Source organism: Neopsephotus bourkii, unplaced genomic scaffold, assembly GCF_033783945.1.
Source record: "Neopsephotus bourkii isolate Nb327-2 ecotype Australia unplaced genomic scaffold, CSIRO-AGI_Nbou_v1 NB_1767, whole genome shotgun sequence".
Taxonomy (NCBI): Eukaryota; Metazoa; Chordata; class Aves; order Psittaciformes; family Psittacidae; genus Neopsephotus; species Neopsephotus bourkii.
In genome coordinates this window covers 1,339,780-1,366,828 of record NW_026902241.1, presented here as the reverse complement: position 1 = coordinate 1,366,828, position 27,049 = coordinate 1,339,780, and the positions used below count along the sequence as shown (strand labels likewise).

General features: G+C 37.7%; 1 protein-coding gene across 3 annotated transcripts in view; it reads right to left on the bottom strand.

Annotated features, from left to right (window-relative positions):
- RGS17 (regulator of G protein signaling 17) overlaps positions 1–27,049 on the bottom strand; it is a 76,288-nt gene continuing 49,239 nt past the window's right edge. For 2 of the 3 annotated variants that reach the window (XM_061378786.1, XM_061378784.1), the window contains exons 3-5: positions 9,089–9,178; positions 6,946–7,180; positions 1–3,495 (exon numbers count right to left, since the gene is read on the bottom strand). In XM_061378786.1, the coding sequence (XP_061234770.1) occupies positions 3,307–3,495; positions 6,946–7,180; positions 9,089–9,178 (514 nt within the window). In that variant the 3' untranslated portion in view covers positions 1–3,306. The remainder of the gene's footprint in view (positions 3,496–6,945; positions 7,181–9,088; positions 9,179–27,049) is intronic. The other variant, XM_061378785.1, reaches the window with a different exon arrangement.

Genomic DNA, 27,049 nt, shown 5'->3' with positions numbered 1-27,049 from the left:
TTAAATACATACTTATTTTATTCCAGGCTATAGAATAAGTGTATTTAGGCAGTTTTTCAAAGTGTATTGTACACTGCATGCACAATAAATCAGTTTAATTGCTTGACTGTTTTACAATTTGTGTTCAAAGAACTGCATGATAGGCAATGAGATCATGTTATGGCACGACTTGTCCATTTGGACCATATCAATTTTTTTATTAAAAAATTTGAGAAACCCAAACTGATAGATAAAGTGTGTATTAAACATTTTAATATGAGCATATGCTCCAAGAAAGAAAAGTCACATGTTACGTTCAATTTTTAAATCACTCCAAACAGAGGATTTAAAACAAGAAATTTTGAACGTGATTTCATTGCAGTATTACACTGAAGATTAGTGTAATATTTTTCACAATGATGTAACAGTTTTTAAATACAGACTTTGGAATCTTATGCTAGAAATGAAGATAATATTTTAGGGCCCACACATCTACCTTTAAAACTGTCCTTGAAAGGATGACTTGTCTATGTTGACAGGAACTTCTACCTGTGTGAAATATCTTATAAAGATAGCTTATGACTAGCAGGTCACCATCAATTAGTAACATTAAGAATATTAAAGTCTACGTTTGCAAAGACTTATGCATGCAGTTTTGTCTCATACAAATTGTTTAGATGTGTGGACTTAAAATTTATTGTGCCTCAAACACCAACAAACTTGAAATTGCACTATGTAAATATATACATATATGATGCTGTATATGTTTAGTACCACAGTAAATACAACTGTAATCAAATGATACTAGACATATGTAGGACCATAAATTCCATTATTTTTTTTAAAGGCAGAAAAAATCATTTATTCTAACAATATTTCACAGTAGAAGGAAGCAGTCCTTTCTGAGTGAATCCCCCCCCTCAGTATTTGTAAACATCATAGCTATTATTCTATCAGTATAATAATTCAATAGTTTATTCATAATGGTAAGTAGCTAACCAACATGAATAAAGTTGTCGTAACACAGTAACACTTTCAGACAAAACAGGTATTTATTAAAAGAAACATTTATAAATATTTTGTCTTGCATTTTAAACTACATTTTCATAAATAACAATATTTAAAAGTGCTGAATATGGTAGGATAGTCAGCAACGCCACTGTAAACAGATTATTTTTTCCACTTTGAAGATTATTTTTTGTTTAGATCCCATTTTGTCAAACACTACACAGTTAAAATATTTGCATAGGGAATAGAGAATAGCCCTTTTAATCATCTCCTGAATTCTATATAAATTACAAAACCAAATGAGTTTAAGAAACAGTTCATTAAATTGTTTGTATATATATCCAAAAAAAGCACACAGGTTTCAAGTAAAAAGAATGATTAAAAAATTCCCCAGACTTCCTATTTGAAGCATATTCAATAAATTAAAAAAATGAGAGGTAGTAAAACAAAGGGAAAAAAAAAGCCCCAGAAGATAAACTAAGACCTGCATCCTACCAGTTACTGTGTAGCAGCAGACCTGCCTCAGCAGCAGCGGTTCCAGGGAGAGCTGTCACTGAAGGCTGCCTGCAAGGAGTAACTGGGGGTTGGAGCTAAGTGTGTTGGGACTAGATTCCACTCAAGGACACAACTGCCAGACCTTCCAGTCCATCAAAGCAACAGACTTATACCATGTTTAGTCTTACATAAGTGAGAAGAACCTTGCCTCTTAAGTCATAGTATAAGACCAGAGTTGTCAGCATTAAATATATATATATATATACATACAAACATACATACATATATATATATTTAACAAGTATTCAAAACCATTTCTTGGTCTATCTTTAGCAGTTTGTGAGGGATGCTAACACTCATTTTGCTTGTTTATAGTAGGAATGAAGATGGGTTTTTTTAAGTTCCGTGTCACTGTCTCTTTAAACATCAAAATGAGTCCTAAAATTGGACATTTTTTGATAAAAAGTCCAAGCAAACGCCTATTAAAAACACCACAGCAGCCAAGTGATGAGGGTACCATGCTGCCTTACCTCTGATTATAAGGGCTCAGTACAGGATTCTTTACCCAGAAAAGACACCTGTTGCATTTCCGTAGGCATTTTGCTTGGGTAAGGACTGTAGGTTTAGGAACCCTTGAAGTTTGGTTTAATACTACTCTCCAAACCCCTTGTTTTCAAGGAGCTACCCAAAATCAGTCAGGCTACAAGTTAAGTATTTTAACCCACCACCTTGTAAAACATTACTTTGTTTAAAAACAATTTTTAGTGGATTTAGCTTTCAAAAAGAATTATTTTACAGGACAGATGCAATTCATCAAAATGTTCTAAAATGCTCTAAAATGCTACATGTAGGCAATCTTTTATTAAATTTCTTTATTCAAAAAACTAAATTATCAAGCTTTTTGTGGTTTTGTTGTTTTTTTTTTTTTTTTGCTGAAGTACATAACATTATACAACAGTGTTAGAACTGGATAGCCAGTCTTTAATAAATCAATTACAGTATCTGACATCTGAAATGTACATTGAAAATCTTTGTTCTTTTAACAATTAAACAATATCAGCGCACAGATTGTGTCACCCAGATATGGATCCCTTTAAGTGATTTGTGCTTTTTTTTTTTTTTTTTTTTGCTTTTTTTGACATTGCAAACTCTGTAATGAAAATGCCACAGTTTTGGCAGTGAACAACCAGAGGAATCCTCCGCTTGATTTATTTTAAATAAACAGTGATAAATAGCTCTTTTTTTTCTGTACAGAAATATTGGCTTCAAAAAGTCAGTGTATTGTACTCAGTAGAGCATGTTGAGTAATGCTACACCTTAAAAATTGGCTTTTTCAGTTAGTGGTGTTAAAAAATGCAAGCCTCTTTCTGGTTTGCTGCAATTGTTTCTATGTACCATAGGACTGTATTGCACAAAAAAAGTTCTTAAATACAGATATAATTTATGTTATTGGATTAAATATTGCAACAACTAAGTGGTAAGTGAAGCAGTTTTACCTTGCACATGCAGTGTGAGGATACACAAGGAGACTGTTCATAAAACTACAAATACATCATTGCAATCTTTACTGCAGGAGGGTGAAAGGAGTGAGAAACAAATGTATTTTGGCAAATCCACTGTTCCCCTCCCATGCCATCTCAAGCAAGGAGAACCTTGGTAAAAACGTAGACAGAGACCATAATATGCATTTGTTTTCTTCACAGTAGCCTGAGTAGTGCTAAACTGTAGTTCTCCAGGAACCCAGCTCCAGATGTTATTAAACTACTTTTCTTCCATCCCCCCCACCCCGAAAAAAAATCAAGTTATTTTCTTTGAAAATTAAAACTAAGTTTCAGAAGCAGAGCCTGTAATACTTTCAACAAGAGACTTATAAATCTGAGAGTTCAAAAACCTTGGAAAAGAGTCCCTATGCATTAGGGTGTATATCTGGAGTTGAGCATCTTCATACATGTGAGGGCTGGGATCCAGCAAGTTTCTGTTGATCACTTCTCTCACCCGGGAATCAAGACTAACCTGAAGAAGATGAGAACAGACTAATGTTAAACAGTAATATCAGAAAGGCTGTTGTATGTATCTTTATTTCTCAGGGTACCATTGAACACCCTGTTTACTGGTTTATTCAAGCAATGCCCTATGCTTCTTTCAGAGCCACCACACAATTACAGATTGAGCCCATCAACTCTATTTTAGTTTTGACTTAGTCTATGCATCCATCTTAAGATCTGTAAGATGAAATGCAGTTGTATAATAGAATAAATACAGTGCAGCTAAATAAATAGCTGCAGTAACCTGTATTTCCCCAAATATGTTATTTTACATTAAAAAAATTACATACTTAAAATTATTTCTCTGAAATTAATGACCCTCATTCAGAGAGCTGAAATTTTTTTCCCTGACCACTTGTGGTTAAATCTTTAGAAGCTTTCTATTCAGCACTCTCATCTGGCTGCCCTATAGATATTTCCCCCATTTTTTTCAGGCACTTACACTTATTACTCTCAAATTACCCAGAGTTTTTAATCATTGTTAGTGTGCTCCCCATTAATCTTAAATATTTCAGCTAGCTCTTCTTTCCAAGACTCTCTAACATCTGGTGATTTATACGATTAATACTTTCAGGATATCATGTATCCATACTAAAGTTGTTAGCAAGTGTCTATTTTAGCTTCATATTTACTTCCCATTTGTAATGAACTCCTGTGCTTAGGCAGAAAAGGCCATATTATTCTTGGGATGAATGTACAGATGATTTTAGAATATCATTTAGAAATTTGAATGAATGTACAGCTTATCCACAAAATTCTCTAAACTCAGTAAAATTAATGCCTTCTGGATTAAATGAAATGGCAGTAGCAGAAAAGCCCACTGGGGCCAGCAAAGGTTTACTCAGCTAAGAAGAAAAATGCTAAAACAGAGTAGAGAAATACCAAGCACCGATGAGTTAAGCTACTATGATTTATACCAGGTTGCAATCTGACCTTACTACTCTGCAGCCTTAAAAATATTCATATTGTCTGAAGGATTGAGCCCACATACCAAGATACTTTGAGATGTGAAGGAGGCTGAGATGAGAATTCAGAACACATGTGCATGTGTGAGCTTGTGTTTTTTTAAATATGGTGAAGCAAGTATTTGAAATACAGTGGTATGATATGGTACTGAGTAGTAAATATACATTTTCATTACATTTTCAATATCAGCTGTAAAATTTGGCATTGTTGGTTTGTTGGCATGTTGGACTATGCTACTTCCACATCAGGCAAGCTCTTTTTCCTCCAGTATTTGCTGTTCCTTGATTATCAGTCACAAGGCACAACTATGATGCAGGCTAACTGTGAGTAAATTGTTGCTTACTCATGCTAGCAAACCATAACTGTTACTCAAGTATGCTCTCCCTGCAGAACAGCTACTACACCTGCTTAATGCACACTGTTCATCTAAGTGCACAGTTCTATGCCTGCACACAGCACTCTGCGGTCCCTTCTGTATGTCTCCATTACGGATCAGCTGTGGTGCTGCATCAGCTGCCATGAACAATCTCCCCGCCTTCCCACCCCAGTGCTTGCCTTGGTCTGGGCAGTGCCACAGCTAGCTGAGTTAAGGAATCGATCCATCTGAAAATGGCATTTCTTTTCTGGGCTGTTTTTCAACCCAGGCATTTTTCTCATTGAATTCATTGACTAATATAGCTGTGCAAGCAGACTGGATTCCTGCACAGCAGGAATGAAGAGACCACTGGGGCTGCTTGGCCAGTGACTGCCAGCATTTAGAAACAACAGCAAGTGAGGGTGTAAAGTTACATTATTTTTGAGAAGCAGTGTTGCAGCCATGTGTCTTGGAAATGCATTTGAATAGATTTAAATCCCAGACCATTGAATTTCTGTAGCACAGAAAGGGCACACTAAGATTTAAGCAATTCTTCCCCCGACAGAGATATACACACATGTATCTTAGCAAAACTAATTTATGCAGCTGGCTAATTAGTTCTTTATTATGAAATGTAACAGCTGGGATAAAAAACTCAAATTTGGTAGGATGATGGGATTTTGTGCCATTGTATATAACGAAAGTTAGTTGTACTTACAGAATTAAAAAAAAAATATGTTGGAAATACTAATTTACATCATATTTTTTCATTGACTGAAGCCAGATGGCAAAACTAGTTGGAGTTACTAAAGGTATTTTCCTACTAAATAGATGAATACAAGGTATCTGTTTAGAACACAAAGAACTTCTGCCTCAATAACTTAATAACCGAACAAGTGATCCTAAATATTTCAGCTCTTATGCCAGAAGAGAACATCTGGAAGAGGCCGCCTGGATGAACAAGAACTTTTCAGCTCCAGTGCTAATCTAAAGCATGGCAAAGAGTTCTTGTTCGCCTCATAAGATTTCCAGTAGGGGCAGGAGCAACTGGATTGATGACATCTGCATCGTAAGTTTGTAAGTAGTTTTGTTAAAGCCCAAGTCAAACAACATGCAGTACCTGAATTTTAACTGCTAGCAATCTTAGCCTAAAAAGACAACTGAGCATTCAGCACATACATATGTACTAGAGATATTAAATTATAAGAAAAACTCATTATTAGCTTGCTGTACTGGCTGTTGTCTCACTCTGAAGCAAAAGTATACCCTGTAGCACAAGAGAAAGTAATGGAGCTGTTGGCTTCATTCATATGAATGAAATTGCAATTACCAAAAGCAGTGCAGAAATAAAATGTAGGAAGCAAAGTCCACAGTGAGCATAAATTAGCAGAATACCATTGAGTAAAAAGTCAGGTGCCACGCACAGAGTCAAGGCAAAGGAGCTAAGGCATGACTTGGCTTAAGAAAGACTCTTCTATAGTGCTTATGCATTTTTATCTGTCTCCATTCCAAAATGTGGTTTGATAGTGGATGCTTTTTCTTTCCTCTAGGTGAAGATAATTTCAGAATTTGTCTATTTCAGTTTAAGGGTTGATGAAAATCTTACCTAATTTCTTAGATATTATCATACCTTTCATCATAGAAAATGATGTGGTCTCCATTCCTGGACTCTCATATAGGAATAACCACTTCAGATTTGGATTTCCTCCCAGACAGCTGTTGCAGCAGATAAATCTATCATTATTCTGATTTAAATTCCTTAATTTTAGTGCCTTTTCTCCAGAAATCCATTTTCATTACTTCCTCTCTTTGGCCAGCATGTTGCACTACTAAAGAAGCATACCTGTTTCTCAGTCTTCTCTTTCCGGAGTTTCTCAAGTCTTACAGAGAACTTTGAGGTGGTGTGGCCAGTGATACTAAATGGCCTGCCACCTCTGTCTCTACTCTGTGTGTCCTTTTCTTTCCTGTTTTAATGTCTGTACTAAGACTTTAATCTGACAGATCAGGCAGGCTTTCAGACACCTATCTGACAATCCAGGGTATAACATTGCTGCTCTGGAACAACAGAAATTGTAAATGTAACATTTACAGCTTTACCTCTTTTGGTGATAGTATAGAGATGTAATCTTCATATATAAGTCTTGCTTTTTCTTCAATGACTTTCTTGTTCTGTTCCTTCTTTAGATCTTCACATGCAAGCCAGAAAAGCAGGTTCTCCTCACTATACTCTGTTCGAAGAAACTCTCTGAAAAGGTTCCTCCCAGCTGGTGTTTTCATCATCTTGTCAAAATTCTGAGCCCAAGACAAAATTTCTTCTGCAGTAGGGTTTTGGCTGCAAAAGCATAGTATCATTACAAATATGCTTCTATTTTTGTAACAGTGTTTTAATACATTTGTCCAAAAAAATCTCCTTTCAACTGCACTTTAGTCCAGAGTGAAAACTGGATGCAGCAGGGCTTCAGCAGTGACAGGGGGATTTTGTTCACTCTTCACTTGTGCATTCATTATCTCAATAGCCCACTAAACATGCTTAATATTACAAGACATGCACTTGGCTTTCTACAAGTTTTCTATTAGTGTTATTAGCCATCAGACTCAAAGACAAAATCCCATAACAGCATTGGATTCCTGCCTCTGCAGTTAAAGGAGATGTAACTTCAGGGAGCTGGCAACAAACTTACTTTCATAGAATCTATTTCTTTAGATGATACCTGATGTCCCCGCCTGCTCCTGATGGTGCTTGGCCAGCCACTAGTTGCCGTATGGTTTGGTTCAGGAAGGACAAGAAAAACAAAAGTCTCTTGGCAGCCAAGAGCATACTAATGAAGCCCAACAAAATAGTAATTCAGAGAGCTTTTAAATTAGCATATTTCTCCGTGCTTGTACCTAAGGGTTGCTAAGTTTCCCTCTGTTTGGTGCTATTGACCTGAATGATGATCCATTGGCATGAGATGTGATGGATGTTGCTGGCAAAACTGGAGAGAGAAGAAACGTGAAAAAGTCCTTATTCCCATTTTCTGAAGGAAACTATTTTTGGCTTGTAACGGAGAACACACTGGATTAAGTGATCAGAAGACTAATGCGCACCACTGATCCATTAATGTACCAATTAATAGCTTGAGAAGGTAATACTCCAAGTTACTTAACAACAGTTAAATATGATTTCTAAACTTAACTCTGAGTGCTCATTCTCTGCTTCTTGATAGGATCCAACACAAGAGATTTACTAGCTGTTGTTAACAGATTCTGTGTAATCGTGTTGTACAATAAGTGATATTTCTCTATATGATTTCTCATTAAGGCAGTTTAGCAGCTCCTACTCTGCATGTAAGTCAGACCGGATGATGGGAACCTATTTGTAATAACATTTTGGCAGTCCAAAAGATCTAATAAATGAAAAAGTGTTTAACATTTAAACTATCCAGCAAAATAATTGTAATTTGAACCTTAACATGCAGAATTGAAGGTGAAAAGTCCTCTCTCTGAGGGGAGTGAAAAGAACCTGCTGAGGTCGATGGAGCTGACAAGCAACTTGTGATCCCTCATTGTCTAAGGGGAAGCTTTTTTCGCTATTTTGTGGAAATTTCACTATTTAGTGGAAAGCATTCTGTGGAAATTTCTGACATCCTCATTGTAGCAATGAAGATGAGTTTCTTTTTTCCACCAATCATATCCTCTAGAGCTGAGTTTTAATTTACTCTTCATGGGATCAGAGAAATCAAAGCCACTGATAGGTTAGCATTTTTTCTAAGACAAAAAACATGGGCTCAAGCTTTAGACAAAAATAGAAGCTCAGACTTTTGGTGAGTATTAGCCCATTTTTTAAGGTATGTGTTTCCTTTGTGTATTCCAGTGAAACAATAGCCCAAGATGTTTTATGAAAAATAGCCATATTCAAAATCCACCTGTGAAGTATGCTTGTGCCCATTAGTTTTTATTCTTGTTTGGACAAACAAAAGAAAATGATCCTACAGGTCTATGGAATCATCCATGTACCTCCCATTCCTCCCTGCAGCTCTTCCCCACAAAAAAGAAACTGTAAGTAAGCCCGCCTTATGAATATCTCTGCTGGCATTTCACTGTAAGGACAAATTTGGCTTTGTTTTGTATAGTTCATTTTTGGGGGAAATTTTTTGAGGAAAAGTAATTAAAAAGACATTCAGGAAGCATAAAATACAAGTCAATTCTTGATATTAATTATAGGCAAACAAAAACATATACAACTGTTTGATCAACTTACCATTCTTCTATGACTTGGATACTCTCCATTTTGGTTGTATGTGTTGGCCTTCCTGCATTGTCTCCTCTGTCTTCATTCCTAACAGTGAGGCTGCAATGTAGTACAACACTTTATTTTGTCTAGAGAAAGTTAATTTAAAACAATGACTATAATAATGAAGACTTTTAAAAGATATAACCCTATGTAAAGTGGTTCATTTTCCACTCTTCCACCTAAAATTTTGGAGAGAAATTTTAATTACTTTTCTCCTTAATTCTGATAAATAGCAATTAACAGTTCCTATTGACATATGTATTTCTTTTACAAGCTCACAGTTTATCCACTGAAAGATGGACACACACTTAGAGGTCACTTCTATCTGGAGTAATTTCACTCAGTAAAATGAGAATACTAGTAAGAATAGGAGTAGGGACATCTGAATTGGACACTGATGAGGCTTTGGTGCCCCACCAGTTCTGGATGGCTGTTAACTCTTTAGGAACATTCCCTTTTTTTCTCTCCAGGATACAGTGGCAGCAGATGACTCAGATACAGAACTTAGCGTGTGGCAGCTTCTTATGATTTCCTCCTCTGACCTGAATTTGTTTTTCATTCACGAAAGTAAAACTTACTGCCTTTCAACAGAAAGGCTTTCCTTGCCCTCATATTACCACAAGCATGGAAAAGAAAGACTTCCTTTATGTGAGTATGGTTTGGTTGTGGTTTTGTTTCGGTTTTTCTTCTTCTTTTTTGAGCTGGTAACTAGCATCACTTATTTTTCTGTAGTATCTTTTTAATAGGATTTGCTTTAGTGGTAGCGACTTCCTCTGTGTGTTCTCTCCATGAATGCTTTGGAATGTGTATCACAATTCCTGATAACTACTGAAATAAAATATGTTTTGAAAACTATAAATATTTATATAGGAAATGTGGTTACAATAATTAACCTTAAGAAGTGGAACATAGTAAGGAGATGGAGATTTCCCTTTACTGGGTGTTCCCTATGTGTCCATTTGAGACACATAGGGAACTAAGCAAAAAAATTCCCCCTCCCAATCCCATGACAGGCTCCTATTTTGGGTATTGAATATTCACCATACAATGATGCTTTCAGTCCTCCTAAGTGGTTATATACAAAAATATGTTGGTAGCATAAAGCTTCTTCCCTCACTAATCTGAGTAACTTCGGCTTAGCTCTGAGAAGAATTCCCAGCTTTGGGACATTTTTAGCACATCTAACCTTTCCATATGCGTTTATGATTTTTTTTTTTCAACATTTATGAGTTTCTTTAAGAGTTTTTCAAGCTTTTGGCAGAATTAATATGTGATCTCAAATACTCTTCTGAAAACTGGAAGTTTAGGCTCACAGGTAAAGCATAGCACATATTAAGACTTAACACATTACAAAGACATACACTTTCAAACAAAGCTGTTTGATACTGTTTGCTCCTTCACTTACCTGCCAAGACCTTAGTTCAGGCCCTTGGTCCTGCTTCCCCTGTTACAGCGTAGGAATGCAGCTCCTGTGCTGCTAAGGTGTTAGGGTGTCATCAACTGCTGCAGGAGAAACAACACATCCTGAACTCTGGGGTTGGCAGGTAAAAAGCCTTTCATCTCCTCTGACCTGTTGCTCATCACTCTATAGAGGGAGCACCCAGGAAAGCGAATGGGAGTTCCGTATACAGGAAGAGAAAAAAAAGGGAACATCCACTTTCTGTCTTGTGATTTTTAAGTCCACACATAAAACTCCTTAGGGTCACCTTGCATCTGTTCAGAACACAAAGTTGGGATGAGGAAGTAGCAGGGAAGGCACAAAGCTTCTCTCTCTCCCTCCCTTCTTTGCAGTCCATAGGTAGAACTGCATTTGTCTTGTCTGCTGGGAGCAAAGAACTGAGTATCCTTTGATTTCATGCCAGAGTAACACCATGGAAGGAAGAAACAACTTATGTAGGTTGGGAATATAATAGGGTGTTCGCCCAAGTCAGTCCAAAAGGAAACGAAGTTGCCTGCTTTCTTTCCTCCATCACATGAGACGCAGCTAAGCTTTACTGAGATAATTTACTTGTCAGGTAGCAGACATCTAAGGTTTGGATGCACAGTCTTACTGGAAGTAGAAAGTGACTCATCTGAAAATATATGGGACTCATCTAATCTATATGGGTAATTTAATTTGATGTCTAAGATCAAATACTCTTTGTTTTGCTCATGCAAAATCTCTGCTAAGCTTAGGAAAACCAACATGGGCCGATGAAAGTGGAATATAAGTAGTGAGTGGTAAGAAAGAGAAATACGAAAATGGACAAAGAAAGCCCTGCTGACTTTAATGCACTTTTTCATTAAAGGACTAATGGATAGGCCCTATGCATTTTGGTTTTCTGTAAGATTACACCTCAGTAAAAAGTTCAAATGGTGGGCCTAGAGTGTGGTGTGCAGTTTTCTGGTATCTATACCAGAGTGACAGTGTGAGCTACACACTTGGCCATAATTCCTTCGCCTCACCATTCATAGCTGGAGTTCAGTAGTTGAAGTCAGTCAGTTACAAAACAGGGAAGACTCTAAAGAAAGAAGTGTTATACTTGGTTGGAACAATTTCTCAAGTTTGGGTATTGTATTTAAAACTGTGCTAAATTTATAATACATCTTGGCCTAAATTCTGTATTAAGTTCCCAGTGACAAACACTAGCACTGCGTTTCAACTTTTATTTATCTACATCTGTCAAGCCTGAAGTTCTATTGGATACATTACTTTTGATATGTTTTTCCTGTGAAAGAAACCATCATTTTTATATAGAAATACATTGAATTCAGACATGTTCTGTTTTCACTCAAGGAACTGGTTCATGTTCACTTAGAAAAAAAAAAAATATTTACACATTGGTGACTGTAAAGCTATTTTGAAAGCAGTCTTTAAATAACTCTGATCACAATAACAGATTGTTACCTTTTACCTCAAAATGACAATGCTGTGTTGCTATTTGCTATGTTGCTATCTCCAGTTGAAAATACCCTATTTGTTCACATTTCTCTGTGGAATTTAAGCAGTCCTTAGCAGCAAAGGCACTTTGCATACCTGGAGTTGGTGTCCTTGATACATTATTCCATCATGAAAGCTAGCTGATTATGGCAGAAAAATTATGCTGCATAGTGTAAAATTAAACAGAGTAAAAGTAACAGGATAAACAAAATTATTTTAGTTAAGGCTTTAAGAAGAAGAAATCGCTGATACAACTTAATCAAAAAGTAAACTTAAAGTATGATATACTAGAGAGGTATCTGATGTAAATTAACATATCAAGTGCCATTTATTAGTTGGAGTATATCAGCAGGTATCTTTAAAATCTAGAGTTGGAAATTACCCATGATAAAAGCACAATAAAACTAAATATGCCTTAAAAAGAGAGAGTTTGGGGTGTCTAAAGGCAAAGTTTAAGTGGAAAGCACAAGCACTGGTTTGTTTTCTGTTCTTACGGAAGGTTTGCTCTGCTTGCTTTTATGCTGGTTCTATTGTTCTAAAGAGTATAGTAAAGGTACTCCAGCAAACCCAAGTGGCCTGAGCTCTATATCTTTCAAATATATTTTGGGTTTGACTTCTACAAAACCAGTAAGTTCTATAACTACTGCAACAGTGTTATTGCGAGTAATATCTGTTTGCAGTAAGTGCATTTCCATTTTGCAACTTCACAGATTTTATAACTAAAAATTTTAATGACCAGGGACTACTAGAAAAATATAAATTTAATAAATTATTCTATATAAGGTTAAACTGTCCAAGTTCAGAAAACAAATCTTTATTTAGCTGAATTATTTATATAGCTGTTCTATATAGCTATAATATATAGCCAACAATCATTTGGCTGTTAATATTCACGTTCAGCAATTAAATAATTGTTCTGTTGAGTAATTACTTAGCTAAATCAGTATTGCAGGGCACTGATGCATGGTAAGGTAAAAAAGCCAAGCTAATTGGATAAAATCATCACGAGAGTTGAACTTATTTAAGAGCAAAAATCTCACTGGCTCTTCCTCCAGATGTTTTCAGCCAGTTGTTTTAGCCTGTTTTTAAAGTTGCTTAGCATCTCTACTGCTGCACTCTACCGTCTACTGCCATTAAGAAACTGAAAATTGTTTTGAGCTTGAACCTGATCTTTTTCCTCTGCACATCCAGTAAACAATCTTTAATTGCTTCCCAAGGGTCATTCAACAGCCTAAATCTGGTGATTCTGACCAATTGATGCTACCACTGTGTCCATTGTGACAGTTACTAGGATTACTAAGATTAATATTCTGCGCATGCGTGGCTAACACCAGTTACTCAGGTATTTTCTCAGTTATGGACATCACATGTAGTATGCCTTCACATTAATTTGCAATTATGTCTGGCACTGAAGACAATATGATAATTAAAACCTATTGCCTTAGTGGTGTCTTTTGTGCTTCCATGAAGATAAGAAGTCAAACGGGGACACTGTGAACTAGTTGCCATTCAGGAGACCTGTGCTCGAATCCTGCTTCTTGCCTGAAGTTTGTAGATGCCAGGCTCCGCAGGATGATGACTGCATTTTAGGCTGAACATGTGTAAGTCACACAGTAGGGCCACAAGTCCCCCAGCCACCACTGAAACATTGAAACTTCCCTTATTCCAGCCCAAAGGCTACATGACGTGAGTTGCACATATATAATCTAAAGGCATAATTTGATTTTCAGATAAAAATCAATATTTAGCTAACATTCTGTGGATAACAGTGTTCTGAACTTGTTTCTTTCACTGCTCTACCCTCTGAAAGAGTGTATCTCACTGGCACCACTCTTCACCCTATCCTACTCCTAAGAATTTTTATTATCAGATCAAGAGACAAAATATTTTTAGGTGTCCTGGGTTCAGCAGTAGCAGTCATTTTTCTCCTTCTTGGTAGCTGGTGCAGTGCTGTGTTTTGACTTTTGACCTGGGAACAGAGTTGATAACACTGATGCTTTGGTCTGGCCAAGGACTTTGTGAGCCTCATGCTCTGCCAGGGAGGAGGGGAAGCTGGGAGGAAGCAGAGACAGGACACCTGACCCAAACTGACCAAAGAGGTATTCCATACCACAGCACGTCATGACCAGGATGTACCTGAGAGTTCCCCGGAAGGGCAGGTGGACTGGAGGGTTGGAGGAGGTATCGGTCGGTGCTTGGTTGGGCTGGGGGAGCGAGTTATTGGTCGCCTGGTGCTGAGGTGTTGTATTCTCTTCCCTTGTTATTTCCTTTATCATTACTATTATTGGTGGTAGCAGCAGTGATTTGTGTTATACCTTAGTTACTAAACTGTTCTTATCTCAACCCGTGGGAGTTGCGTTCTTTTCGATCCTCCTCTCCGTCCCTCCAGGAGTAGGGGGAGGCAAGAAGTGGGGGAGTGAGTGAATGAGCTGTCTGGCTGGGTTTGAACCATGACATTAGGTCAGAGGTCCAAAAGCCAAAAGGGATTTTTTTTATGCTTGAGTTCAGCTTGCAGTGCAAGTGACCTACAGGCAGGACTTCCATAGCTTAAGTAATAGTGATTTAGTAGATCTAGATTAGGTGTATGTTTAAAAATCATCTCCCTTACGAAAAAAAACCCAAACACAGCAAAACCAAAGCAAAGCAAAGCAAAACAAAACACAAGAGATCAAGATTTAACTGTGATTTTAAAATTCCACTGGTAGATGATGTAAAATGGCCATTACCTAAAATGTTGACAAACAGGTTGAATTTACTGAATAGATTCTGATAGGAACTATTTTTTCAGGGTTGTCTGGAGGACGAAAAGCCCTCCTTTGAAAGAACAGGTGAGTGCACTCATTCAAGATTTGAAACACCCTTCCTGTGGGACTGTGGTTGCTAGATGTCTTTCACGCTGTTCTGCTGAAGCTATTCCACTTTGGTGAAAGTAACAGAATACTCATTACACCAGATAGAAACAGGAGACTCCTAACTTCATGGCAAATAATCACATAATGAATACTTTTAGGAATTTTACAGAGAGTACAGTATTTTATATAACAATGATGGGAGAGCCTGAAAACAAGAACATATGATTAGTGAATTTTCCCAAAGTGATGGGAAGGTGGTTTCCAAAACTCTGTGACAAAGAGGGGCATCAGTCCTGGATCTTTCATCTTTCTGGATAAATACCTTCACTCTTCAATACAAAGTGGTTGTGCCCCTGTCTGTCTCCAACCTCTTTGATTCCTGTGTTTTTACTATAAGTGTCTGGCTTAAAACATGCTGTATGAACAGAAACATATTTTTCATGCTTTTAATTCAGTTGCAGAAAAAGTGCATGTCAGTTTCTTTTTCATTTTTGATTGTAGTTCAATGTGACCAGACTATCTTCAATACTGTGGTTCAGCAGTCAGTCACCGAAAAATCAATTGTTGGCACAGCTCTGTTTACCAGTTCATTCCTTCATGCTGAAGCAGGCTCTGGCAGGAGTCAGAAATGGATCTGGTTCCTATGTGCTATATGATAATGCAACAGATAGCAATATGGGCACTCTTTAATATCTTTTATGAACCAAAGATAAAATTATTTTCTGACACCTTTTTTTTCTGACAGCTGGAGTATTTAAACTTTACAGCAGCCAAAACTGATCAGGTGTGTTTCTTCATGAGCAGAGAAGCATGATGATTTTGTTATACTGTACAAAGCAGTAATAATGAAAAAAACCCTGCCATATTATAAAGATCCATTCAGAAAGAAAAATACAGCTATGTTGATCTCAAAATCACTTAGAGTCTAGTCACTAATACTATCTTGTATCTCTCCAATCACACAAAAATAGGCAGCCATGAGAATGAAATGTTACATCACCAATATTATCCAAGGATAGCTTTCTAACTGTTTTTTTAAACTGAGTAAAGAGTAACAAACCTGCTTCTACCAAATTTAGCAAAATAATTCACTTCTTTTTACTATAAGTGAATAATGTCCAGAATGATTATTCTCAGAAAATCTAGAGCTAGAATCATGTTTTTTATGAAGAAGGGATGCCTTGCACTAGATATTTGCATAGGCTCAGATAAACTTGCATTATATCCTTCAGGCCACTGGCTGTATTATAGAGAAAGGTAATGCATCAGCCATCAAAGCCGTGTGTTGTGGTCTCTTATCTCTGGCATCTGAGAACATATCTTCTTGTAAGAATAGTAAGACAGAATAAAGTACTTAGACTGCTGTAATAATACCAGTATATGCAAAGCATGGAAGTAGAGAGCCAATTTCAGCCAAATTAGTGGCACTAAATGAATTATAGAGCGAGGCTTGTGTGGACCTCTGGAGTTCTGCAAGGCCAACCTAAGTTATGTGCAGTTCATCCACAGACACACGTGAAACAGTAAACATTGCAAATTTGCTATTTCCATATGTCTGCATTGGTTGTCTGTGAGAAACTCTGGAAAGGGAACAGTGGTCAAGAGACTTCAGAGTCGTTTACTTAACTTGATCAGAATTGGGTCTTAACTCAGTCAGCAGAATATGGTAAATTTTGTTCCAAAGAAGAAAGAGATCCAAAAAATGTGAAGGCTTTTTTTTTTCTTTTAATTAGTGTCGATCCTAGTTCTTTATAAGATTTATGGATCTTCACTGAATTCAGTACAGAAATACAGGATGTAAAATTTTATACTGAAAACGAGTTTTAGTGAAAAATATCTACAACCTCCTCTACGGGAAAAATGAATTGCCTTGTGCTTAAAACTAAATGATGGAGCTTTTGTTTAGTGGATGACACAGGAAACAGTGTGTTGGGGAAAAGCCAAAAATTACCATAAGGCTGTAATCAGCCTACTTGGCAGTATCCGCTGAAACTATAAACTCCTTTCAAAAAGTCCAGGTACCTGTAGTGCTAAGTTTCTTGAGTGCCAGAATTACATTTGCCTTAGGTGAAAAGATGGTGCAAGATGTATAACCCAAATTGTGTTTAAAAGAAGAAAACAAACAGCTTGGACTCAGCTGTTTTAGAGTGAAAAAAAATGTGTTTGCACAGATGATTTATAAACTTGAGGTCTGATACTGCAGGCCTTACCTCATGTCAGAAAAACAGCCAAACAAATATCTTGTTTTGGTTTCCATTTTAAATAATGCAAGTATTTGTAAGGTTATCATTCTGGCTATTTTGTATTGCAGCTGAAAACCCTTGAATATTTCAAAGCTTTGGATAGGGGAAGGACTGTAGAGTCACAAACCTCCCAGCTCTTTGGTCAGCTTAAACCATGGTCTCATCATTTTGACCTGTAATCAGAAAAGTCACAGTGATAACTGGTCTTTTTTTTTCCTTTTTTTCTCATAGGTTAGGAAAAGTAAAAGAAAAATGAAATAAATTATAAAACCAGATGCTTTTTCTCTTCCAATGGCTAGAAAACATTCAATTTCTTCTTTTCTAGTTTTCCTTGGTAGTATTTTTTCCCCTTGATTCTGTTTGCTATGTTGGAGTGTGGTGTACTTTAGATTTTTTCCCTTTTTTTCCATCTCTTTGTTTGAAGAGAATACAGCAGAGAAACAGTCTGTAACAGACAGCTGGGCACTTGTGTGTGCCGTGAGTGTGCTTTCAACTGAAAAGCTTAGTGTCTGCTCAGGATCTAGTAATAGTAAATGCAGGCAGACTTCTGGCTTCCATATGTACCTCTCTGCATATCAGAAATCCTTTGGGCCAATGGGGAGCTCAAGGTGGAAATTTTCTGGTCTGATTCTCGCTACCTAGGATGGGTGCAGGCCCTTCCTCTTGGGTTTCGTAGCGAATGCAGCTGACTGGAACTGAGGCTTTTTCTACATAGATTTGACAGTTAATTTACTTCTGAATTGGATTTTCCACAAAATAGTATTTGTGGAAAAGTTTAAGATTAATGAAATTTCATATTTTGTCTTGATGCTTTAAAAAAAATTAGAATTACATTTTAAAATGAAATAATCAGTTGTCTTCGTTTCATTCATTGTTAGTAACTCTTATTCTAACTAGTAAGTAATTCTAGTTAATATAATCAAATAATAGATTTAAATCTTAACTTTTAAAAGCTCTCTAGAAAAATTACATTCTGTCATAGTAGATGTTCTTCCCCATAATCTTTCTGATTACAACAGATTTATCAGGAAATCCAGCAGCTATAACTCAACTTCATGGTACGTGGAGTTTATCAAAACCTCATCTATCACAATCCAGAGTTTTGGGTTATTTGAAGTATCCTCGCTTCCCTAAACCAGTCTTGAGATTTCTAGAAGAGTGGCATTGACTTGTGGAGTGTATGGACACAGGAATAAGGAGATGTGGTCAAACCCCCAAGATACGCAGGTATCTTGGCCTGTTCACTGTGCTATTTCTGACACCTATACTTAGCAGCAGTCCAGGGGTGACTGAAGGAATTGGCTGACAATTCTTTGTTCTGCAGTGCTCCTCTTGCAGTGCTATTTAGACTTTTCTGTGTGAAGTAATAGCTTTCACCCCTGTGAGATATTTGAGAGTTTAGAAGGAAATACTCTTGAAAACATAAGAGATGAACAGGGTCCTACCTTTCTTCCTTGTGAAAGCCCTGGACTAAGGCCTGTGAATTTGTTTGTTCAAAGGTTTATGATAAGGCCAGCTGATCATTGTTCAGAGTTGTGGACTTCCCCATGAAAAATAAGAAACTTCTCAGTTCATCTGAGGTTGTATGTTTCAGCCACACTTTGCAGGCAGAGGAGGGCAGGCTGAATTTCTTACTGCTTTTCAATTGCAGTGCTATCTTAATACTGTGCTGGATTCAGCATACTTGGTCAATGTCATTACAGATTCAACTATAAACCAGTAAGGAAAAAGGAGATTGGTGGAAATTAAGGTTTAAGATATTTGAAGCATCTCAGGCTATTCAGGTCTAATCAGTTAAAGATATTTAGCTTTGTCCTGATAGTCTTATTTATGTTGTCGTACTCCTCAGCTTGAGTAAAAGCAGAATTGAACCCAAGTGATCTAGTGCTTAAGAGTATAATCATCTCTTTGTTAATGGGAAGTCTTGGCCAAGAATTTGGAGCTTATGTAAGATCATTATATAAGGTTATTAAATTGCATCCCACATGCCACCGTGCAGGTAAATCATCCTTACTGCAATATGAATGCCAAGCTAAAGTAAGTCATAGAGGGATGTGCTCAGTAAAGCAAATACCTAAAAAGGTTTTAGCAAATCTTCAGTGTTCCACTCTGTTCCCTTTCCTGTATATTTAGCAATTTAAAATGGAATAGATCTAAAGACTGGTAACCTTTTCTGTTCACAAGGGACAGTTGGACTACAGTCTCTTTTTAAAGCCGTGAACTATATTCTCCTGCTGTATTTTTCATAAAAGTTGAATTCAGTATACATTTGGCAGACAAGCTTTCAAATTTGTCCAAACTCTGCATTTTCCTTTTAGATACCATGAAAAGCTTGAAAGCAAAGCCTTGTGGAACCAAAGATCCACGTGACAATGCATCTTCCGTCACAGATTGCTATTTGCAATATGATCTTTGATGTGATTTTTATACAGTTTCTTCTTTGAGAAAACATTCAGAAGCGTATTGGTATTGAAAAAAATAACCTGCTGGAAACCCCCTGACAAAAGGGACATTCTCCTAAGATACCCACAGTATGTCCTGAAATATTTTGCAAACATTTAGAATCTGATTTTAGTCTTTGCCAAGTTGATCACAGAAGCACAGAATCACAGAATGGTTGAGGTTGGAAAGAACAGAGCTCTCAAGGTCATCCTGCCCACCTCCCCTGCAAGCAGGTTGCCTAGAAGCATGTCCAGATGGCTTTTGAATATCTCTAAGGATGGAGACTCCACAGCGTCTTTGGACAACCTGTGCAGTGCTTGGTCACCCTCACAGTAAAAAAGTGTTTCCTGATGTTCAGAGGGATCCTCCAGCTTATTCCCATTGCCTCTGGTCCTGTCATGGCGCACCACTGAAAACAGCCCGGCTCTGTCTTCTTTACACCTTCCATTCAGGTATTTGTACATATTGGTAAGATCCTCCCGAGCCTTCTCCAGGTGACAGTTCCAGCTCTTTCAGCCTTTCCTTGTAGGAGAGGTGTTTCTACTCATTTTAGTATTCCTATTTACTGGAATTTCTCCAGTATGTCCCGATCTCCTGAAATGAAGGGCCCAGAACTGGGCACAGTACTCCAGGTGTGGCCACCAGTGCCATAATCAACACATTTACTCAATCACAGTTAAAGAAAGACTGCACTTGAAGAATATTGGGGAAGCTACCTAAAGAAATGTAATATTTACACTTCAGGATGATTTCAGAATGTAGGAATTAAATGCTGTCAAGGTCAATGCAGGCTGAAAGGTATGTAAAGGAGACTGGTTCTCTTAATGGTCATCCTTGCTGAACTCGCTTTCCTCTGTTTTTCTGTGACTGATCTAAACTACCTAGCTACAGATATTGCAGCTCAGCAGGCATCCAAAAGCAGATGGGAACTACCAGTGTGCACTGCACTTGAACTTTGGAAATAAAGGACAGTACCTCCCTCAAACAGACTAGCACTGAGGAAAACTTGTAACTGTGTAAGAGAGGAAAGAACTAGTCATTTAAAGCAATGACTTTTCTAAACTCTCCTTTTTCTCATTTTTTTTCTGAAAATCTGCAAAAAAAAAACAAACCCTGCTGGATTCTATTTTAAAGAGATTTTATTGCTTTTTATAATGATAGCCACACCAGGAGCTGTTTCAACTTTTGGAAACTGTTAGTCCTGTCTAGGATAAATTTCTGTGATTTTTTGCTCTCAGATGTGGGATGCAGTTTTTGTATAGGTAAGAAATCTATGGCTTGATAAAGTTTGCTTGCCGATGATTCCTAATGCAGTTACTCTAGCTTTGTTTCATTATGGTTGAGCTGGTTTCTGCTTTAGGCAAGATTCAGCTCAAGGGTGTATTTCATTTGTCAGGTCACCCGACAGATCACTAGTCTGGCTGTCAACTTCATTTGTTCTTTCAGAATAATATTACCATTTATATTCCATCTTGCACAATGATGCATCTAATTACTAGACAATCTGCAGTGTCCTTACTCCTGGCTACAGCTACTTTGCAAGCAATTCCTTCATATATATATGAGGCAATTATAAGTGACAGTAGTCTAGTGTTCAAAGAAGTAGAAATTGTATTCTTTGAAAAGGTAGCTGGATGAATAAATATCTTCCAATCCACTAGCAAGCCAGCCTAACAGTCACAATTAATTCTGATAAATGGTCCTTGGCCTCATTTTCTGCATTGCCTTTTTTTTTTTATTATTCTTCGTTTGTAGAGATGAAAATAACAGCAACTGTAAAGAATTGAACCCGACTGGGGTCACTCCTTTGATTCCACAGATTTACTTGCAGTTTCCAAATGGGAAGAGATGCCTGGGAACATCTTTTCATGAGGTGTTGTGAAGTTCTTTAATTAAAGAGGGTTTTGTAAAGTATAATTCTTACCACGATTTATGAACACCATGTTTTATGAAATTAGCCTGGACCAAACTAGTTTATTCTTATCTACATTACAGTCAAATAGTATGGAGGATCTTCCACTTAACAACATCTGTTCAACAGGACTGAGAACCACCATGCCAGCCTGTGTATGTTAGTTATCTGTTTTGATGGATGTTAGCTACTGGTTTCCAGATTTTCTGTTAAACAATGCCCTCAGGTGGGAAGCACTTTCAACCTGGATGTCAACAGGAACTGAAGATATCCAGTGCTCCATAATAGGTGTTCAGCATCTGCTGGTATAAGGCCCTCGATCAGCTACTTCAGGAGAGCCAGCGTTGCCATGTAGACAAATATATGTGCTATGGAATTATAAAGGGTGACTAGATTAGATTCGCATCTCCTTTGCCTTTCTGTCTCACATAATAGAAGTCTGACCAACTTTTCTAGTGAGAGGATCACCATCTTATAACTGTTACCTATTAGGGGTAAAGACTCATTTCCATTATGCATTCTCTCATTTTTTCTCTTAAAAGTGCTAGACATTTCTTCCTGTTTTAACTGTCATTTGAAACCAATTTGGAATGATACATGGTTAAAAAATAAACCTGTGTAAGATGGAAATTTTGCTGCTTTAGGTAGCCTTTTTTTTCCTTCCCTTTTTCCTCTTATAGCTTGGAACTGCAGACTGCATTTATTCTTGCAGAGATAAAATGGGCTGGGAGAGTTCACTGGCCCTGGTGCTGACTGGCACTATGTAGCCTGAGCCCATAAAGCCCATGGCCAAAACAGGGTTTCAGTGACGCGACATCGCCTGAGACCATGCCCTTTGCACTGACCAAAACTCTGCTGGGGAGTTAACACTTCCTAACAGTTTAATTGTACAGCTGCTTGCTTGAGCCCATGTTAGACCCTGGCCCTGCTTATCTTACTAGTATAGACAGAGCAGGTGTGTTTAATTTGGAAAAGATTTTTTTTGTTGTTGTTTTTTGCCTGTTAAATATTTAAGGCCTTTTCAGTCCACGATGAATAAAGTTTAGAGGATTTGCAAGGCCACCTTGGCACCTTTAAAATAACACCATTTTTCAACAAGATTTAATTCCGCTTATATTTTGATCTGAGACCTATTCTGACCTTTCACACACTTCTTCTGTCATTTTCCAGAGACTCCTTAGTTAATGCATCTTTGTATAAATACATGAGTGTCAAATCCGCAATAAAGAAACAGTATATCAGCCCAAACCCTATTGGGAGAGATTTCAAAGGCTCCAAATTTCTAACAACTGAAAATCACAGAGTAAACTGGACTCAGACATTCTCAGCACTCTCATTTTTTCTTTTTTTTTCTCTTTTTCCACAGCAACAGTCAAGCTGTGCACTGGTGACAGAAAATCTGCCATGACATTACAAATCTTTCTTCAGCCACTGTTCTGCAGACACAAAGCTGAACAGCATTTTGGCACAGGCAGGTGGAAGTGGGCATGAGTGGAAAGGAAGAGCCAAGATGCTGATGCTCTGAAGCAATCAATCTCTTAAACAGCCTCTGAGGAGACATCAAGCTGCTTTACCCCAGTGGAGGTGATTCTGCCATTGCTTTCCCTCCCTCTAGTCTCCTCAAGAGCAGCTGTCCCTGAATACACTCTGTGTGCTGTGCCAGGGCAGAATCAAGATAATTTTCTAAAGTTAACCAGATTTAGTCTTCTATCTCATTCTAAGGAGCTACTGTCAGCATCCTACGTGTGGCTGAATTAGAATGAGCCTTGTATAATCCCAAATCCCCTCTGAGCACGTATTTATTCTTCAATTTAGGAGGATTGCAGTTCTGTTTTGGTGTTGGGTTTTTTTTTTTCATTCCAATTTTCCTTACAGAATTGTTTGCTTGAGATAGGACTATTTTCTGAAAGGTTTCCTTATCTTTACTATATTATACATATAGGAACCTATGCATTTGGTTTGTGAAGCTTCAGAAACATTAATTTGCTAATATACTATGTTTATGTTCTACCCATTCGCTACCTGTTTGTGTTATCACAGATGGGTAACAATGTCAGTAAACTAGGAGCCTTCGTCTGTTCCCCAAAATGAAATTAACTTTCAAAGTTTAAAATAAGAATAAAATCCTGGTACTAGGAAATCTTGGTCCAGAGAGCAAAGGGCTGGTTTTGATGTTAAAGAGGATTCTACCACTGGCTGGGGATCAAATTTAACAGACCAACTGCATAAGAAGCTCTACTCTTCGCATTAGACATCTGTTTTATTATAGGGAGGAACAAGTTTACCTCACATATTTGAAAATAGAAACGTTTATCAGTTTATATGTCGACTCCGTTTACAGTATTAAAAGTTTACTCAAAGCAGAGTTCTTGGCTAAAAATTAATTTAAAATGATTTATACATGCTGAATGTCTGCATAGTGTCTTGTGCTTCCACCATGTTGTTGTAGGCCAGCAGCACCTTAGTGACCACCCGTTTGCAGACGCTTGCTGAGATAAATGCAGTGTGTATCTTAGAGCTTTCTCCTAGAGAACTGTGTGATTTTGGTTTACTTTGCGTGTCCTACAAAGCAATGACCTGCACCAAAGCTCCTTCTGCGACCTGTGGAAACCCATTGCTGCTATGGGAGGTGGTGGCTCACAGTTCCTGATCCTGCTCCAAGGCTGTGCAAGACCTTGTGCTTTCATACAGTTTTGGAGGTAGTTGGCAGGGGGCTGAGAAAGAGAAAGGAGGTAGATAAAAGATGGTGGATGAGCTTGGAAATAGATATTTCTGGGCTGCTTTTTGACAAGAAGAGACGAGATGTATTTGATCAATTTAGAACAGGCTCTCATGAGATTTAGCAGGTTACCTTTAAACTTTATTTAGTTGGTTTCACATTAAATTTTGCTTTTCGTAAATTTTATTTCTATACTCCTTTTGGCTTGCTGGTAACATTTTAATTTCCTGCATTTGCATCTTACTCTTTAGAAATAGATGCAGAAAAAATGAAGAAGTAATCTGCCGCAGTTAGCATAGCTTAAACCTCCTCTAGCATACCTTTGCACCTTGTGGCATCATTTATATAGAATAAATATGCTCCCCTCTTTCAGACGGTAGTGTTTCACGTCTGCTTCAGAGGGAGGTGAAGGAAGTGGTCAAAGCTGCCTTTACTTGCTATCTCTGGAGCTCTGGGATAAGCCATATATTGAGTTACATCTGAGGTATATTTGTGTTCTGGATCAAAGAGAGAGCAGAATTACAGGAATTATTAGGCTAACACTGACAATCTGGCCCAGTGTCACAGATGGGCACAAGCCCAGAGGTTGGCAAATCAGGCTGTGATGCCCTGGGAGAGTTGTGTAAACAAGCATGCACAGAGCCACCTGTCCCCAGCCTGCCCTGAGGACCTAAACATCCATAAAACTCCAGCAAAATCATTTGCTCTGTCTAAATTATAAAGCAGAATAAGCCATTAAATATCATACCCATTAGGAAGACATTATTCCCTCCTCTGATTTTTTTATTTTTTATTTAAAATTTAGGGATCATTCATTTCTTGTCCTTTGAAGGGAAAAGAAATGCTTTGCTTGGGTGTTATTTAATAAGTACTGTTAACATAACTTACGAAAGTATGAAAAAAGTACTTGACAAGCGATCTATTTTTAGAGTGTCTTCTGCTTGTTTTTCCGAATGCTGAGAATTTAAATTTCTTACTTTAAGTAGCTCAGGAAACCTCGAGAGGCCCATTTCTGAGGACTAAGTGTTTAAATCCTTACTCCACATTCACCCCACAGTGCATTCCTGTGACAACAAAAACGTCTGCCAAGCAGCTCTCTCTCATGGCATCAGCATTGTTGATATGTGGACTTAAAGACAAGGTGATTTAAGACTGATTTTATAGTATATCACATTCAGTAGCTTGTGTGATAGGCCATAGAATGGATTTTACCCAGCTTTAAATTCTACCTGTCAATAAAACTGGTATGGCTTCCCTAAGAAAGCACCAGGCTGCCCATTGCACTGGGGATGATACAGATGATTCTGTCCCATAGATGCATAAAGCACGAGCTCCTGCACTAGCTAAGGCTGCTATCCCTCAGAATAAATTATTCTCCAGAAAGAAAGGGAATGTTTTCATCTCTGACCTCTGCAACAGCAAATGACAAAAATGGAAGGAAGCCCTGTGATGTTTTAAAGGATAAAAAAGAATGGAACATCTTTTCCCATTAGCTATTTTTTAAAAATATCACCTTCTATTTCAGTAAAATACAGTACAGTAGCCTGAACTTCTGTATTCTGCATTAAAGTACAGTAATTCCTAATGCAATTTTCCGTATTTGCTTTTATCAGGTGTAATGTTGAGAAAGGTAAAATGCAGAGAGCTGAGTACATCTCTTTCAGATGTGTTTTCCTACGTGTTAAAGGAGGAAAAGAAGAATGAAAAAAATTAGGTTAGTGAAATAAAATAAAATTGAAGGCCAAAACTATTTTTCAGAATGTGCGTTTGGTTTCAAAGATTTTTTTCCTTGCCAAAAGCTTTAACAAAATCCGGGAGCCCAGGTAAGCATTTTTGTACCGGCCCACCTCTTGTCTGCCCATAGTATAAAAGTTCCACTACAGACAGAGATGGGAAATGCTAGCCCTTGTTCTCGCGGGAGACTTCAACCTATCAGATGTCTGCTGGAAGTACAATACAGCAGAGAAGAAACAATCCAGGAGGTTCTTGGAGGGTCTGGAAGGTAGCTTCCTAACCCAGCTCGTTAGTGAACCAACTAGGGAAGATGCCTGGCTAGATTTGCTGCTCGCAAACAGAGGACTGATGGGCGATGTGATGGTTGGAAGCTGTCTTGGGCAAAGAAATCACGAAGTGATTGAACATTCAGTCCTTGGAGAAGTCAGGAAGGTCAGCAAAACCTCCACCTTAGACTTCTGGAGAGCTGACTTTGGCCTGTTTTGGATGCTGGGTGGCAGAATTCACTGGGAAACTTTACTGAAGGCCAGGGGAGGTTTAGGCTAGTTATTAGGAAAAATTTCTTCACAGAGAGGGTGCTCAGGCATTGGACCAGGCTGCCCAGGGAAGTGGTGGAATCACCATCCTTGGAAGCATTTAAACTCTGTGTAGATGAGGCCCTCAGTGACATGGGTTGAGTGGTGGTCTTGGCAGTCCTGGGGTAATGGCTGGAACTGATGATCTTAAATGTCTTTCCCAACCTAGCTGATTCTATGATTCTACGGGGATGATAAGGATTTGATTTTCCATATATTTCAGATCGTGGTTATGATTTTTTGCATTCATTTATTATTATTATTTTTTTCATCCTTCCTTTCCTTCCCTCTCCTCCAACCTTTCTATCATAGTTAAATAAGAGAACACAGCCATGACTATGACTCCCAGAGATTATCTTGTGTAGAGTCATGCAAAGCTTAAACATATTTTTTCATAGCAAACTGAGTATGCCAGAAAAAAAAAAATTCATCTCAAAGTACTAGAGCGGTGGGAACTGCAACAGAAATAATTGGCTTGTTCTTTTTTTTCTCATTTAGAGTCCCATAGACACTATCTGTTAGGAGGAGGAA